Below are 17,644 nucleotides of genomic sequence, written 5' to 3' on the forward strand. Positions count from 1 at the left end.
GCGTAAAAATAATTTAATTCCAAAGCGCTGAGTTAATTGGGTTTCTTCGAGACGTTCTTTGCGTCACTTTTGTGTGCCCGCGCCGCCTCTTTCGCAGTCGCGCGTTCTCTTGTAATAATCAGTAGCTTGGGGATACCTTATACGCTTACTTGTTACACCGCGTTAGACGCTGCGCGTCATGACTTTTTCGTTAATCGTGATAACTGGAAAAGCTACCTCGTCCACACACACGCACGCACGCACGCACGCATACACGCATGTATAACAGAAACTAGACGCGTTGTAAGCTTTGCCCTGCAGATTGCGGTTCGACGTAATTAATTTTGACCGGACATCGTCAAATCTGTTCGCTATATGGCATATGTAGGTGCATATAATTGTTGGTTAATAGTAGTAATAAATACAGGAGCTTGTTACGAATCACAGGACGGTATGTGTTTGTCATATTAGACGAGTCAGCCGCAACATAAACCTCTAAAAGCACTTTACTGTTTTCGTTATACTCCATTGATTGATAAAATAATTTACCCGTCCCGGTGGCCACGTAGAACGTCTATATTCGAATTACCCAAAAAGCCAACGCAATATTGACGGCGGTATGTATAGCAGAGTGAGTGGTTTGATTGAATGTTACGTTTTTAACTGCTGGATTAAATCGAATTTCCGATTACAGCCGTACCTTTAGACGATCTTGAAATAACTCATTAAATTCACCTACAATTGCGACGATCTAAGTAAAGGTATAAAAGCGACAAAAAAAGAAAGCAAAAAACAGAAAAAAAACCGTCTCTAGATCACATCGCATCACCAAACCTCGGGACGTTTATCGAATTACAACGGAACGCAACGCGCCGCGGAGGCTCAACGACAAAGAGTTAAAAATGTGAGAAAAAGAAGCTGGTTGCATCAATTAAACCGTCAACGTAGTCTGCAGCTCGGGGATGCTGCTATATTCCGATGCAAGCAGCGTGTTTATTCCGCTCAGCATCGTACCATACCTACTATACGGACAGAGCAAAGTGCAGCAGAGTTACGTATCTCGCGATAATATTTATACGCGGATTTGCTTAAACACGGAGCGCCGAGTTTTCCCTCACCGAAAAAAATTGTAGGTATACCCAGTCCACAGTCCCATATGCTGTTTGAGTTCACGGGTACATCCACGCCACTCGAGAGTGGTAAATTGAAGTTGAATACACGTACAAAGTTCACAGAGACAGAAAGGTATTTTATATGAATGTGTATTCGACTATTCGCGTTTTGTATTTTCGTGCAATTTGTCGCTCAGGGTGCAGATTCGATCGAACCGTTGTTCAAGAGGGTGCAGACTTGTAACTACCGAACCTCAAGTTGCGTCGCTCGAAAAGAGATAGACGGACATTCGGTCGCGAGTTAATAATAATTTAAGTAGCTACGAGCGAGGCGCATGATGGTAATTCGTAATTTGCAATTCTTTTTATGCGCTTTTTGCCGTTGTGCAGCAGCAGTCCGCAGGCAGGCGAACGGTATCCCGGTTCGCTTTCTTACTAACTAACACCCGGACGACGCGTCTTGATTACAAATTGCTTATTATGCTTCTTCCCTCCCCCTCCACCCCCTCCTCCTTTGTAGCTCAACCTCGTCATTCGCCATCCGTGCCGCATATTCGTTGCTCTGCAGATATTCGGGAACCGTCGTGTAATTTTCGATGCATAATTTATGGCCGATTTTAATGAGCCGAAAAAAAGGAGCAAAGTATAATTTTTATGGATTATTTTTAATTATTCCTTCAGATCTCCGTACCTACCGCTCTGCGGCTTATATATTATTTATCCATCGCGCGCGGTTCCATTATTTCTTTTCCACTTTATAGAATGCTCGATATATCGATCATCGGCTCTTACTTAACGGATTCATTGATTAATCATTACAACTTTACAATCAACAATTAAACCGTTTATATACATCTTCCCGCAAAAAAATTCAACGAGAGTACGATTTTACACCGCTGTATATAGGTATAAACGTGTATTTCGCACACCGTCGAGACCGATGTACCCGACGTCGCCCCGTCTGGTTGAGTCGTTTTTTTTCTACTTTTTTCAACACTTTTTTAAAATGCTAAATGTGTTTGTCCCGATGCATCAAGCACTTCTCTACCGCCGTGAATTTTGCGCCCATTCCACTTTACGTTCGAATCCACGGTGCGAAATTAAGGTCCTCACTGTCGGATGGCTGCGAGTGTACCGGCAACCGGGTTTACCGAAGATATGATTTGCTACCGGTAGCTATTTCAACGGGAGGGATTTCAACGACGGCGTACTTTTTTAATGTCAAATGTAGCTTTCATGTTTTTGCAGCCTGCACGAATTCACCCCGATTTTAATTGTGCTATGCCGCAGTGTGAGAGCTTCTTCAAATGATAAACATTCCTGATTACAGTTTCACACTGCTGTTGTACCGATCGAGTTTGTTTTTAAATTAATATCGATAGGTGGAAATGTGGATGAGATCAAACTGAAAACTCCTGGAAATCAAAATCGATGTTATTTTAATGAAATTATAGATGGTCGATATTGGATTGGTAAGAAAATTCGAATTTGCAAAGGGGCGAATTCGTCTGCATCATTATACTATATATATCTATACGCGTTGGGTAGAGCTTCAATTTGCGTGAAATTTTTTCCTATTCGAAAAGGGTAAACCCCATATTTTCACATTTGTATACGTGTATGACTATAGGGGAGATTTTGATATATTATTCCCGATAGTTCGAATTTTATTTACCTTATTTTTCGTTTTAAATTTTCATTCGTTTTTTCATCCCGAACTCCAAGCGCGTTTCGCATTGTGTTTATTCATTTTCTTTTTATTTTTCAACTTCAATTGTTTTTTTTTTTCTTTCAATTATAATTTTTTCGTATCCAATCAATCATTAGTATTCCCATTGTCCTTCGGTATTTTCATTTAGCCCTCCACTGCAGGCAACGCGTCCTGCAGGGGACGTACAACCCTGCCGAAACTCTGTCAACGATAGCACGGCGTGTGACGTTGCCCACGTCATGGATTCGTTAATGCGATTCAATATTAATTTCGACTCTGTGTCACGTTTCATTTAGCCGAAAACATCATTCCACCACTGCAATATATCCGTTCGAAAGTAATATTACATCATACCTATTATATGTTCATCGTCATCATAGGTACATATCTGGTATCGTCGCAAGCTCTTCTAAAATTTGAACCTCAAAGAAACTTCGATTCTTTGGTATTTTCAAATCTATGAGTTTGATAATGAAAATTTCAATGACGCAGCGCAGTGTGGCGTGTTAAAAACCGATGTCAAAAGCTTTGAATGACGAACGACGAAAGGTGAGAGACAACCTTTCCGAAAGGCTGCGTTATCAACGGCTTGCGGGTCTCTTTAGCACCTGAAAATTAGCCGTGCTTTTTCCTCGGGACGCACTTAATAAAACATGCTCACTTCGTGGCTCGATGGGTATCCTCGCTCCCTCTTGCTCTCTCTTTTATTCCGTCTTTCTCTCGCTCCCGGATCGAGTCTGAGCACACCGCGGAGTTCCTTCCCCTTCGCCGCGCTTCAACACCTCGTCGGATTCCTCTCTCCTCTTCTCCTCTCCTCTTCTCTCCTCTCTCCTCTCTTTCCGCCCTCGCATCGGCCCAACGGAGTTTCCAACTGCTCCGCGGCGGCCAGATAAATGTCTCTCATACTCCTTGCTTCCGCACCTCGGCGCCGCGTGGGAGCTAATTCCGCGGTTTCTTTCCGATCGCGGTATACTTGTCTTTTACACCAGCACGTACACTCGGCTTTGTACATCGCGTATTTACGCAACGGGTAACCAGCTGCGCTGGTTGACCCGAACGAGCGGGTAATTGGCACGGAAGCACGCGTCTGTCGGCCAAGCTGTCTACTTCGTGTCAAACGTATTTAGGCCTTTCTGTCAAGTATAATCAAGCTTGATTAGGAGACGTAAATATATAAAACGGCGCCCGTCATCCGCTGCAGCTCGCGTGGCTTTCGAGCGAATGATCTGTGTAGAGAATTGTTTTTCAAATGTACTTGCAGAAGCCCGCCTTAATTTCGCAAGTCATTTTCTCTGTCTTCTGATTATCATCGAAGGTGGAGTAATAATTTTAATATTTTTGCCATAGTGTTATTCAGCATGAGATATTCATCCACGATTATTAAGCACTGATTGCGGTTTTACAACGAAAATGGAATTCGAGGCGCGTCAATGGCGGCCATGTTGATGTTTCTTTTACGTTTTGGGCAATTTTGTCGTTGCTTTTACTTAGGTACAATTTTTGTAAATTCGTCTCATCTAAACTCGTCCATGTGCCGAGATGATAATCAGAGTTTGGAAACCCGACGGCGCGTTGGAAAGACTCGAGGGCCAAGGTACGGGGTCGGGTGCATATATCTGGTAGAGTAATAAGCGATGAAAATGAGATTTGTTGGTAAACCGAGTGCAATTTATCGTACGGGTATCTATAAATTCATCTCTTGACGTGCCTCTGGCCAGAGTTATAATTAATACACTCCTATCACAGTGGCAGAGACAGGGGTTGACCAATTCCCAGTTTCGCGTTTTGCGGTGCGGCGGCCAAGGGGATGGCGGCGATGGCGAGGGGCAGCGGGACGAGGGCGGAGAGAGCAGTGGCTGCTGATTAAGTTTGAATGACTGATGCCACAAAAACACATTAAAACTCGAACGAGTACTGACGAAAATTCGCTCCCAGGGAATCAAGAGACCGCAGAGTAAATGGGACGCTGGTACCAGTCGCAGTCGCCCGTCAAAAATATCGCAAAACGATGCCGCATCATCGGCAGCTGCAGGTAGATTCGCGTGTGGAACGGCGATTCCCGGCTCGGCGAATGATCGGGGCTCGTAAAGCCGTCAAGATCAATCGGTGAAATTGGGAATTGCTGACTCCGACCGGATCGCCGCGCAGATCCTCTCGATCGGGAGTGATCGAGCAAAGAGCAGGGATCCATCAGCGGTCGGATCAAAAATCGTCGAGGGCAGCAGATCGTAGCTCAGGAGCGCACCGATGCGCAGCGCGGCCCTGTTCGCTGGCCAATCAGGGCGCGCCTTCGCGTAATGTATTCAAATGTAAGCGGTAGCAGTGTTTATGTCTTGACATTGCAAATTGTAGCAGCTCCGCCATAACTTAAAGTAATTGCTACGCGCCAGAGTAATTATTTATACTCCTGATATATGCCGCTGCGACCGAGCGAGCTCTTAGCTCGTGTATGTTGGTGCTCACTCTGACTACCAGTTCTATCCGAAGCCTCCTTCCCGGGTGGGACGTGCCTGCAGCTTCCACTGATTTTCAAACGAATCAAAAGCTCCTCCTCGCCAGTTCGTCGTGCCTTATAGAGCTCACGGACACCAACGGACCTCGGGTGTAATCCGTGTAATTCTGGGAACGTTAATTTTTACGCTTCTAAGCCCCGGGCATATCGGTCGAGCTTTCCTTATTCGCTGAACCACCTTGTACGACTGGTTCAGAGACTTGGTAGACACGCCCGAACAACAACGAGTATCTCCAACGGTCAGTTTTCAACAAGCTTATTTTTAGACTCGTTCGGTATTCGATCATTTCAATTTTACTTACGCCTGGAAGAATCGGGGGAGTCGAATTAAATCTACACTCTTTTGTTTTATTTACCGAGTTAAGTTGTGCATCGACGTTGAAGGTTCGAGATGTGTAACTGAGCTTGTAAAAGATTCATGAGGCGAAGAAGCGTGGTGTTATCGTTTTGCAGAGCCGGTAATCCCTTGGAATATCCTTTTATCGCGGTGTTGCGTTTTTATGATAATCAAAACCAGGATTCGTTTACCATCGGTCATAAAACCAACTGCACTGCCATCTTACCAGCGGACCCTCGTACGCCGAATGATCCTCACTTTCAAGCCTGATACCTTGTAGGTACGAAAGATCTCTCTACTCATACTGAAAATATAACCAAACAAATATGGATCTACGAGTGCAATTGCTCTATACACTAATTATGTGTCAAAAAATCAATTTTTTACTTATATTGTGTGATACCAGAGGTTATGAATACTAGTTTGAGCATAATTTGCCGCGTATTTCGATCTCGAAGATGATCGAGAGTGGGCACAGTTTGTATTGCAGTGTTTACTCGGTTGGTTATATTACCATAAGCGTGATTCCTTCAACCGGTACTGAAAAGACTAGCTTGAATCCTCGGTCGGTAAATGGATAGACACAGTTTTTGCGGTGTAACAGGTGGTTGAAGTTCTCTTCTGCCATCAACGACACTTTTTACTCCCTTACCGACAGAAAAAGAAAAGTAAAACGAAACCTGACGCTTATATGCGGTGTAGAGCGTTCTAGCACCTCTTAAAGAGCTAAAAGCTCTTTAATGGGATTACGACGATGAAAACGGATTGTAGTTTCGCAAAATACGTTTATATTAGATCACGGTACCTGACTGCACGCTCTTTTCTTACCACAGTAAAGATTCTTAAAGAAAATCTTATTTTCTTCAATCTTTTTCAAAGATTTGGTAAATTATTTTCTAATTATTTAAAATTCAGGTGATTATTGAGCAACGAATCACACTTGATACTCGTATTCATAGTTTCCAAAGAAAATTATGCTGTCGAAAATCATATCTAATGGAATCACATACATATCTCGCTATTTCTACACAAGAAGGTTGAAAATTCTTATATAATTAATTGATATACTGAAAAACAGCTGAAGAAGTTTGGTAATTTCATTCAATTGAAAAATCCTTACAAATACTTATCATCGCAAGAGCCTCTGCATGGATTCGGATCATTGACATATGCGATTTCCTAACACCGAAGATCCAAATGGATAATTTTACTGGGAAAAAACTTTATTAATTTCAACAGCGTTACAATATTTATCACAAAGTTATAATACTAAATTGGTTTGGAATATCGATCACTTCGGATCATTTTGGAAAACGACTTAAACTGCATAATTCAATCCTTACCACTACACATAATATTGACGTTAAATTAGAAAAGCAATTATATACAAAAATTATTTACACTTAGAAAGGTATAGACTAACGATACGTTAAAGCTTATTTTAGTCTTTAGGTTAATAGACCACGGTTAACCATGCGAGGCTACGGTTCACTTATTCGCAACATAATTAAAATTCAATATTCACGTGGTCTTCAGCTGTTTTTCAAAAATGCATACATTCCTTCTTCATCACTCACACGTGATTGTAAAAAAATAATCATTTAATTCTCTCGGCCCACACTATCAACGACTTACTAATAATAGTTAACCATTAAGTATTGTAGTTGTTAAAAACAGTCGACATACGGAATAATATATAACTTAAATCTAAAGGTACACAGGCTTCGTTATTAATTAAGGCACTACCGTCTCTGAGAGTAAATGGCATTTGATTCTCAAATATTTCTATAAAATTTCCAAAGTATCCACTTCTTCGTCTACTTGATCTTCCACTCGGCGACACACTCCAGAAACGAAGTGAGAATCTTCATTCATCGGGATGCCAATTTTTGCATTTTGAAGTCTTATTATTATTATTATTATTGTTGTTGTTGTTGTTGTTGTTGTTATTATTATCATTATTATTATTTATATCCCATCTTTTTTCGAACATTACCATGGTCTCCACATGTCGCCGTTACCGCTTGACCCCTGAGGAGGTCCAACGTTGTCGGCGCGAGCGGTAGGACCTGCAGCGGAGGAAGATGGTTTGTTGGACAAATCCTCGACGGAAATAGGAAGCTCATCGGGATTGAGTTTCGGGTTCGAGGTTGTGCTGGAAGAAATGGCGATGGAGGCAGTGGAGCTAGAGGCCTCGTAATACTTGCTCCTTTTCTCGGAAATTGCCAAGAGATTTTCGAAATATGGACGCTTGAGGGTCTCCCTCCTGGTGTACATCGAGTTCCTGTTGTACGGCCGGTCGGTTATTACCGATAGCGGAAGTCTCATTGCCGGCAAAGAGGAACCGATGGTTCCAGCTTCCGGCACCTCGCCACGCTGGGCACTCGCTCCCAGCTTGAGGGTCTTGACATCGACCTTGACCTCGGTGAGGGACGAGACCGGGGACTTCCGGTCACTCGACGAGCTGATATGGGCCTTCTGGGTCTCAGGTGAAGAGAAACTCTTCGAAGAGGAGGATGCTGGACTCTGATCCGGGACCTTGAAGAGGTGCTGTCCGGGTGAATGGGCCTGCGGATAGTGCTCCGAGTGGTGACTCTCCTCGCCGAAGCTCGAGGTCGACGTCGATGGGCTTAGAAGCGGGCTCTGCGATCTGTGGACTGCGGTGAAGGCCGAAGCAGGTCCGATCTTGGAGGCGGACTCCGGTGGCGGTGGAAAAAACGGGAAGTTGGCGGATATCCCAGCCGACTGAGGAACCAAGAGGGCCAATTCACCGCTGGGGAGACGGCTGGGAATGAGCTGGACACCGCTGGGGATCTGGATCCTCGCGCTTCCGTTGTTGTTCTCGTCACCGCTGTGGAAGTCGCTCTGGAAGCCGACCTTCACTTCCGGAAAAACGCGCTCCGGCATATACGGCACGTAGTGGCTGTAGAACGGCGCCATTTGCTGAAGGTTTGTCACGCAGCTGTTGAGATGTGACACCAGCCGTTGTCTCACAGCTGGATCGACGTTCTCCAAGTGGCTTACGTAGCGCGAGACTTCCGTCGCGCACTCCGAAAATCCAGATCGGAACTTCGTCAGCACCGCTGGATCCGTCGCCACCGCTGTGGTCAACTGCTGCCGCTGGACCGTCTGCAGGTGCTTCACTGTCATCTCCAGGATGTCGGCCTTCTCTAGCTTAGAGTGCCGCGCCGGCTGAAATCAGGATAAAAAGTCATGGTAACATAACAGGAAAAAGGGTGAAAGCAAAAGACGGAAAGTTGGGTTTCTGTACATCAACTTTTATGACATTCTACACTACAGCATGCAGTGATAAACTTCTACGACACTTTCCGAGCCTGTTATCAGCATAAATTTTCAGCGAATTGAGAGGCGTTTCGTTTGAATAGAAGGGTGAGAGTTGCGAACGCGATACTGAAAAACTCAGTTCCACGAGAGGCGGTTGAGGGACGAGCACCTCGCCGCGGGCCTTGATAGGATAATTTATTTTCGCTACCGATCTCGGTAGCAGCCTGCCATTAGGTACTCAAATGACGCTGCTAGGCCTGATTACTTTGGCCGTTACATGCGCATCGGAGTGCTGATATCTCTGCAACGTTGAATAATAACGCGGTTGAGCTATCTTTGAAGACATTCAGAGCCCCGAGGGGCGTCACGTCGTGACTCGATTAACTGCTGGGTATATGGAAAGTGCGGTTCCATTTCTAAGAGAATAATTATTCTTTCGAAGAATGTGTTTCGCCGTTTACATATACTTTAGTATGTTGTGTGAATTCCCTTCTTTCTTGATTGGGGATCCCAACCGTGGCTGTGTTGACGACCGATTACACACAACACATGACTTAAATCTTTCATTTTTGAACTCTAGTCGCAGGTTCTAATTTCTGTGATTTTCCTTTTGCGTAGTAGCAGTTTTAGTAGTTCCGAAGTGTGAGAACTCCAGCATCGTGAGAGTGGGTTAAATTTCGCAATATAATTCTGCAGCATTATTGCCTCTTATATGCTAGCACATAATCGGTTGTTATTTAGATACAGAGGATCGCCCTTCAAGTTTAACTGGAAACGATTCAAACCGGTGTATTTTTCTATCCTAGTATTACGTTCGAATTATTGTCTTCTTCTTATTCTTCTTCTGCGATTTAGTTTTTTTTTCTTGCCTTTTCATGAATAGTTTAAGCATCCCTTCCCGCGCTCGATATTACAGCCGCACTCTTTCGTCGTTTCATGGTTTGGTGTTATTTTGAAATCCCATTGTCAGGATTTATCCTCGGTATAGATTTCTATGCTAAAGGTTACCGTTCCCATTTTTATGGTAAAGTCCGTAGGTTTCCTTGACAATAGGCGTGGGAGTCACGGCTTCTCCAGCCATTATGCTAAAGAGTTACTCCTATGGGAATCGCTTTCATTCATAGTCCCAACTCGTCGTCAGCGTTCTTCGCGCTGCACGATATATACGTGCCCAGACCTCGTAAATACCACGTGCATCAACCAGTGCAACAACATTTTTTTTCTCTCACGAGCGAATCCGTTAATTTTGTTCAATTCATCATAATTTTTGCAATCCCACAGCACTCGATAAAATTCTCGCTTATGAAAATTTTGTAATTGGTCAAATCTAAAAAGCGTATTTGATTTCTCTCGAAAAATTTTCCCTAGATCAAAATACCACGAAGTGTAAAACGGCGGTTAATTTTCATACCTTTCTAATTCAAACTCTAATCTATAATACCGTGAATTAAATAGCATCCAGTTCTTGAGAGATTCTGTAGGTGATAGCAAGCAAAAAAAAAAAGCTACCAGGAAACTATGTATAAGTCTGCGCATATACACTGGCACCTGCTAAAACCGGGAAAAGAAGGCGAAGGGAGCGAAAGGAAAAAAAAGAAGCCGAAGAAGAAGAAGAAGATGAAGAAGATGGGCGGCGCAAGTTTTTTTTTCCTCTGAAGGACCCCATAAGAGAGAATCTCGAAGATGATACGGTCAACAATAGGTGGCTGGAACCCGAGATGAGTTTTTAATAATTATACGGAGGTTCCCACGAACGCGGGGGGCGTTTCGTACGGATGGACGGACATCCAATTGCGAGGTGCAGGTAGCGGAAGTCATCTGGGCGGAGGAGAACGGTGAGAGCTAGAGTTGTAGCTCACGATCAGCTCAACGAGTGTATCAGCATCACCAGCAGCAGCAGCAGCAAAGCGTGTTCATCGTCACACGGCAGTCTGCGAGATCGATCAACGGCCGGATCAAGTTTCCGATTGAGACGAGGATCCGTTCGACCAAGGAGACCTGACCCAAGACCTGGGAGTCCTGGACCGGTTACTGGGCCCCGAAGTGTCGACCGTGCGAAAAAAGGGTTCGCCCGCAACGCCGGCGAGGTTGGATCAGCTCGTTTGGAAAATCACGATCATATCGCAACTGTTCGTGGCGTGATAGAAATGTCAGACGGTTGTTTTGGATTCTCAGATTCGAAAGTTGCGTTCAATTAATCGACGGTGTTGCTGCGGATCTTAGAGTCCAAACGAGCGGCGATACGCGGTGAGAGAATGATTGGACTCGGAGTGAATTTGCGGGGATCCAAGAGTGAGCTGCGCGGCGCGAGATGTGTGATTAAAGGCGATCCGATCCTTCGAAGGTGAAATTTGCTCGAAAGTAGGATCTCGAAGCGGTTGAGTACCGTTGCAGGAGAGCCGCGTATGCGGGCGTCGTGCACTCCGTTCCCACGGATCGGCATCTAAAATACTAAAACAAAACTTCAACCCCTGACGCAGCTCCTCTCCCGGTGACGTCACCGGCTCCCTATATACTTGAAATAAATGCCGTCGGACAGGACGAGAAATCCTCTTCGAAAAACCTGACCAAATATTTACGTGCCCTGCAGCGGCGTGAGGGAGTTGCACTGAACTTCGTCGTGGTTAAAGGTACACATTGGAAGAGGAGAAACAGAAAGACGGCAAACTTTTTCTCTTTTAATATCCAATTGGCGGTTTATACGTTTACTCAGTGATCGGAAACCGTGAAAACAATTTATTGAAAAATGAATAAAGAAAATTTTGGAAACCACATTCACTTGTTAATGATTATTGATCTGTACGCGTCGTTGGACACGATGCAGTTTCGGCCACAGGTAAGAGTGTCAGAATTTGGCGTAATGAGAGGGTGAGAATTTTGTCATAGAATAAGAAGAACGATTCCAGCTATTTTCCATTGTAGAGAAAATCAAGTGACTGATCTTTGATCGAAAGAAATAATCTACTTTCATAATTATTGATATAGTCGCCACTCAGCGACCGTTGCTGCAACGTTAGTTCACTGCAGACTATAAATACCGCGAAACAAGTCAGTAGCTGTCTTCATAATAATTGTAAGCAAATAATTTACTCGGTATTCGATATAATAACGGGTATTTCTATTTCTGTAATGATGGTTTCCTGACTCAATCGTTGAATCAGAACCACGTGAATTTATGCGTAGGTATGACGTATGACGAAGATATCTCCGTGACGTCCAGCAACCGTACAGCGAGTGTCTCTGAACGCACGTTGCCGCGGCGAGCACGTTTCGTCGATCCTCATCTCGCAGTCTTTCTCTTTCTCTCTCTCTCTTTCTCTCTCTATCCTTGCTGCTCTCTCAGTTTATCCCTATTTGTTTGAGTAGCAATGAAGTGAACAGGCGGCGGAAAGCACGAGACATGAGTACCAATCGACGAAAGTACGAGCTGAAGGATGCCGGAATCCTGGGATGTGATGATCCAAAATCAAAGTCAACTTACGTCTTTTTTCATCGCCTCAAGTATCAGACTCTTCAGTTCATCCAGGCATTGATTTATCCGCGCCCTTCGCCGCTTTTCCATGATCGGCTTGTTGCTCTGCGCAAACAAATCGAAAGTCAAAATTAGGGGATGAAAGTTCACCTCAAAATCATAACGGGGGGAAATAATAAATAAAACTGTGCACTAAAATTGAATATGCATTTATGTTGTTAAAAACTCGATCTGAAAAAAACTCATCGAAACTTTGGAACTTTCGGAAAATAATCACTTGAAGAAATAAGTGTTGACAACGGATCGTCGACGTAAGATCTGCAAATTAGTGATAACAGACAGGAGTGAGTGAAACGGATGACGATTAAGTGAATTGATCAACGAACAATAAATTGATATCATTTATTTTATGTATATCCGCGAACCGTATCACGAGAGAACTGAACGACAACTGAAACCACGAGACAATCGAAAGAATACATAGTTGATACACATGGAAAATTTTGAGACGGTAGACGAAACATGTATGAGCACATATGTGTGAGGACGATTCTAAATAGCTAGTGAAATGAGATGATAACGAGACCGAGACGATACTTTGATTTGAACACGACTTGGCTACTTTTCCGAAAGGATAATAACGTTGTAAGAAAATTTACCCTTCGAAGTTCCGCCTTGGTCATCCCACCCTGCGAGATCTGAGCCTCGAACTCTTCGTCGCTTCCTGACATCTTGTAGCTGTAGTAATCCACCATTTATGACAATTGCGATATAGGACGCAGTAGCGAGCAATAAAATTCCCCTCGACAATTGACACCCAGCATATATAGGTGTGTGGATGTGTTGTTACGCATTCACAACATCCTATCGCTGCGTGACATGTGCGGATCAGTGACGCAGACTCTCACGCACAGTAATAACACGCACGGAAAAAACTCACTCACAAAACACAAGCTGGTTACGCATAATACATGGAACCAATTAACGCTAATGAAGACAAAAGCGGAAAATTGTCCGTTCTATTACACTGTCGTATCTCGGTACATCCGGTCAACTGGATCACGAAACGTCGAATGTGAAATTGGCTGGATGCTTAAGACGACGATGCTGCGCTTGTGCGGGGTCGAAGTCACCCCGAGGTTCGCTTGACGACGCGGGGGATGATCGCCGGAGTGTGGCGACGACCCGGTCGGGGTGTGGAGGGTTACTAACTGTTTGACGTTTCCCAATTCGAAGACCGCATGCCGATGCAGTAGCGGGACCGAAGAGTGGGGGACCCATTTTCTCGGAGTGGGGGGAGAAGCCGACGGCCAGACGGAGGATCCTGGGGCAACGTCGGCGCCGAGGGGAGGGGGCAGCACGGAATCTCAGCCCTCCCGGGACCTGTTGATGTGTGGGAATTCACGCCGCTCCTGATGGGGTATTTCCCCGATACCCACACCTTAGCGATTCTATCTCGATCAATTCGCGAGACTTGTGATATTTTAAATTCTTATGGAGCCGATCATGAATCCCAAATGAGAATTTATTTTTACCATACGCGTGCTGCAAATAATCTTACCTTTTTTTTTAAAGCGATAGTAGTTGGACTGAAAATACTTGTATAAGGTGTTTAACGCATTTTTCATTGATATTTGATCTAATTGTTGTAAGATTTGAAATGACCAAATAAATTTGCTAATACACTTAAGTTCGTAGTTTCTTATATTGTACTTCGTTCCTTTCACAATTAGATACTTCTTATAGTTGAGTAGTATTTCGACAGTCTTCCGTTCGAAAGATAAGAAAGACCGTATAGAAAAAGAGAAAATCCACTCGAAATAAATTCTTCCTGAAGCGGATCGTTCTTCTGAGATTTGAACAATCCTGTTTTATAGGCATCGAACAAGGATGTTCCGCATACGCAAAAGTGAGATAAAAACCAGCGGTCTATACACGGAAATTGTTGTTCTTCTCTCAAGTTACCTACTTTATTCCTACAACGCGTTCCGCGGTTGAACGAAGTTCGAGGAATACGGTAAATCGGTCGTCGTGTACCTCATACCCATAACGTGCATGCGACAATCCGTAAGGGAAGGAAACAAACAGGAAGACATCTGACGCCACAATAAGCGTAGAAGAGCAAAGGAAATACTTCGATGCGTGGAGTTTTGCGGTAGTGGATTAACCGTAAATAACGTGCGCAATGATCTAGGTATCTGCGATAGCTGCAGTCTAGATTTTCGGATAACAATTGACTCGTGAAAATTATCGGAAAATTGTCGAGAATATTAATATCCAGTCTGACGCCCGGCACGCTTACGTGCTGTAGAATTTTGCCAGTAAACATTATACGAGGCAGTAAGAAAATACAATTTATTGGGTAATTTAATCCGTTGTAAATGGTCGCATGCCAAGCAATTATTGACGGACGTGTGCCCGGCTGCAGGTACGTATTTGACGTTAGAAATGTTCGTCTAGAGGCGCGCGAGAAGTTCCGCGCGTTCAATAAAATTAGCAAGAGCGTTTCCCGAGTGGTAATTTTGTTGACGAAATCGGTTATTGCACATTTTAGGAACCAATCGGGACCAACAGAGGTACCCTAATAAATGAATAAACCTTTACGACGCCCGATTACTGAGCCGGCAAACTTTTACTTTTAGGGGCTCAACGCTGGAGTTTTACTCAGCCTAAGTACCGTATATTCTACTTATCCTTACTTCCAATTGACGCCATCCTTCGTCATATTTTCAAAGTGAGCCGGGACTCGGTTGTGCGCATAATTTTCAATGTCGATTTGACGACCCCCCCCTCCCTCAAAAAGCAAAATCATGCATCCATCGTGACGAAAGAGTGGAAAATAAAACAGGACTCGTGAGCGTTGAAGGACCAACTCGAGGAATCAAGATCCGTAATCGCACGCCAAAGATCGTCGGATAAACGGGTTGCGTGGATTTCGAGTAGCCGTAGCCTTCAACGCTGGAGGCGAGAGTTGTGGTTAGAGTCGGCGAAATTTATTCTGCGATTATAGTTTGAGTTGTATTTTTTTTTTCTTTTTTTTTCTGCACGAAGTAGCTGTGCCTGTTGTAGTATTTTGCTTTCGTCACGCAAGTCCTGAAGAGCTTGACAAAGAATTACGTAGCACATGGCACCAACTGTTCGACATTGACTGACCGAAACCGCGGCTCGACCCTGCGATGCTGCGATTGCGAATTCGAAATGCCGAGGGTTCTCTTCGCGGCTGGAATTCCCACTGATATTTATCGACGCAATTAATAGATTCGCTTTAATCCCGATTAAATCAAAACGCGGTGTAATAACGTCGCAGCTGCTTCCCACTGAACAATAACTCTGTTTATATTAATGCAATGCTGCGGGGAGTGAGAAGCCATTACGATGCAGTGGTTCGAATTTCGTTTTTTGACATGCGGTTGGTAAAATAATAATATACTGCCTTGCGAAACAGAAATCTTCACCTGCGGTCATTGGAAATTATTATTTTTAGAGGTGATAAAAATTTATTTGCCTTTATTTGCACGAAAACAACAATCTTGTTTCCAAAAGAGGTCGCAGCTTCGGAAATGATTGACATTTTTGCGGTCCTCCGAATACGCACTTTCCTTCCACTCGATAAGCGTTCGCAAAATATTGCTCTAAAATCATAGGACAAGGCCATTCATGTAACAAGTAAGTTACCGACTACACTCTTAGCGTCAGGCTAATGTGCCTGCAGGGTCTAATTGCAATGGCGTTGCAGATTAGGCTCCGACGTTAGCTCAGGGCCAGATATTGGTCTAGTGGTAGTCCGAAGGGTCGTACGGTCTCTGGAAAAGCAGGCATACCAGCCTAGAAAATAAGCACAGTGACTGGGTAGTTTATGGTTTTATTTTGGGTACCGCCAATAAACGCATAATGTTCGCTAAGCTGCAGCTTTGTCCGTGGGACTGGTATAATAATATTATTACGCAGTTTCAGCTCGCAGCTAGGGTGCACCTCTGTGCTGTTCTTGCCTCTCCTCGAATTGGAACTACCCATACACATCCATACGTACCCCAAGCAGCTTGCACTCGAAGAGGCAGGAGGAAACCAAGGACCGACTCTTTCCTCCAACCACGCTGCGCTCTGCTCGCTGTTTCCGGAACGGTAAGGTCAGGGTGGTTTGGGCGGTCATGGTGGTCGAGTTGGTGCCTCCAAGGGCGCTTTTGATCCCCGAAGCATGGCCTTCGATTTTACAATCCATTCGTCGAATCGCAGCGCAATTCTCCAAAGTGTATAACAAAATTTCCACGGAGCCGAATATTGATGCAGGCATGAAAATGTCGAGAGAATATGTCTCACTTCTCTTAATCGAATTAGTTCATTTTCTTCTCATTGGCAATGTCAAAGACAAGATGAAATTCATTCACCCAATCCTAACTAAAGTTTCTTCCGATCCTTTCCCATGATCCATAATTTCCCATAAATATATCGAATAGCTGTCATAACGGAAGGCGTCCGGTCAGATGTCGCGACCTTCTCATTAACCCGAAGATGCTGTAGCCCTGGAGCAGTGGACTGACCACAAACATCTCGAAAGGTTCTCTCGCCCTACCCTCGCGGTCTAAATTTGGAACGCCCACGTGAACACTTGTTTCCCGTTCCCCGTTCTGAGAGATCCGTTGCGAAGATGCACCTGCGTCCCTCCGCGCCCACGCCGCACCGAACCCGGACAAACCACTGTGGGATTCTTCCGGAATGGGAGAAAAAAAGTAATACAGAGAAAAGAAGAAGAAGAAAAAAAAAACTACCGTGACTAGCTATCCCAATTCCCGAACCCCGAAATCTGGACTTCCGTTCCATGGCTGAAATCACATTGATGAGTACTTATTAAAAAAGTTTCATACATTACCTGCCTACCTAAAATTGCAAAATTGTTCCAATTGGTGCCATTCGAAACTCGTTACTTCCCATGAACCAGAAATATACTGAAACTTAATTATGTTGACAGGGGGCCAAAAAATATCCGTAAAAACTTGAAGGAGAGAAGAAAAAGGATGTGGGGTGCTTAGAACTAACTTTGGGGGCAGATAACAGGGGTGAACTTTACATAGAAGCAATTGCGATACGACACACATTTTAGAATTTCCTCATATTTGGTGGGCGAAAAAAATGAAACGAAACGGTGGGAAGGAAGTGAAGAAGATATTACAGGGTTTTTAATTACCATGGAATATAGAAATGACGTATCGCGGAGGGGTTCTGATGCGAAGTACAGAGC

The 17,644-nt window shown here is 44.1% G+C and overlaps 1 protein-coding gene across 3 annotated transcripts in view; it reads right to left on the minus strand.

Moving 5' to 3' along the window:
- Nucleotides 1–6,144: 6,144 nt before the first annotated feature.
- Nucleotides 6,145–17,644, minus strand: part of LOC124405311 (protein hairy-like) — a 97,732-nt gene continuing 86,232 nt past the window's right edge. The window contains exons 1-3 of one of the 3 annotated variants that reach the window (XM_046880121.1): nucleotides 13,068–13,592; nucleotides 12,418–12,513; nucleotides 6,145–8,843 (exon numbers count right to left, since the gene is read on the minus strand). In XM_046880121.1, the coding sequence (XP_046736077.1) occupies nucleotides 7,644–8,843; nucleotides 12,418–12,513; nucleotides 13,068–13,163 (1,392 nt within the window). In that variant the 5' untranslated portion in view covers nucleotides 13,164–13,592 and the 3' untranslated portion in view covers nucleotides 6,145–7,643. Of the gene's footprint in view, nucleotides 8,844–12,417; nucleotides 12,514–13,067; nucleotides 13,593–17,644 lie in introns of those variants that run through there. The other 2 variants (XM_046880122.1, XM_046880123.1) reach the window with 2 other exon arrangements.

The sequence above is a fragment of the Diprion similis genome, chromosome 4, assembly GCF_021155765.1.
Source record: "Diprion similis isolate iyDipSimi1 chromosome 4, iyDipSimi1.1, whole genome shotgun sequence".
NCBI lineage: Eukaryota > Metazoa > Arthropoda > Insecta > Hymenoptera > Diprionidae > Diprion > Diprion similis.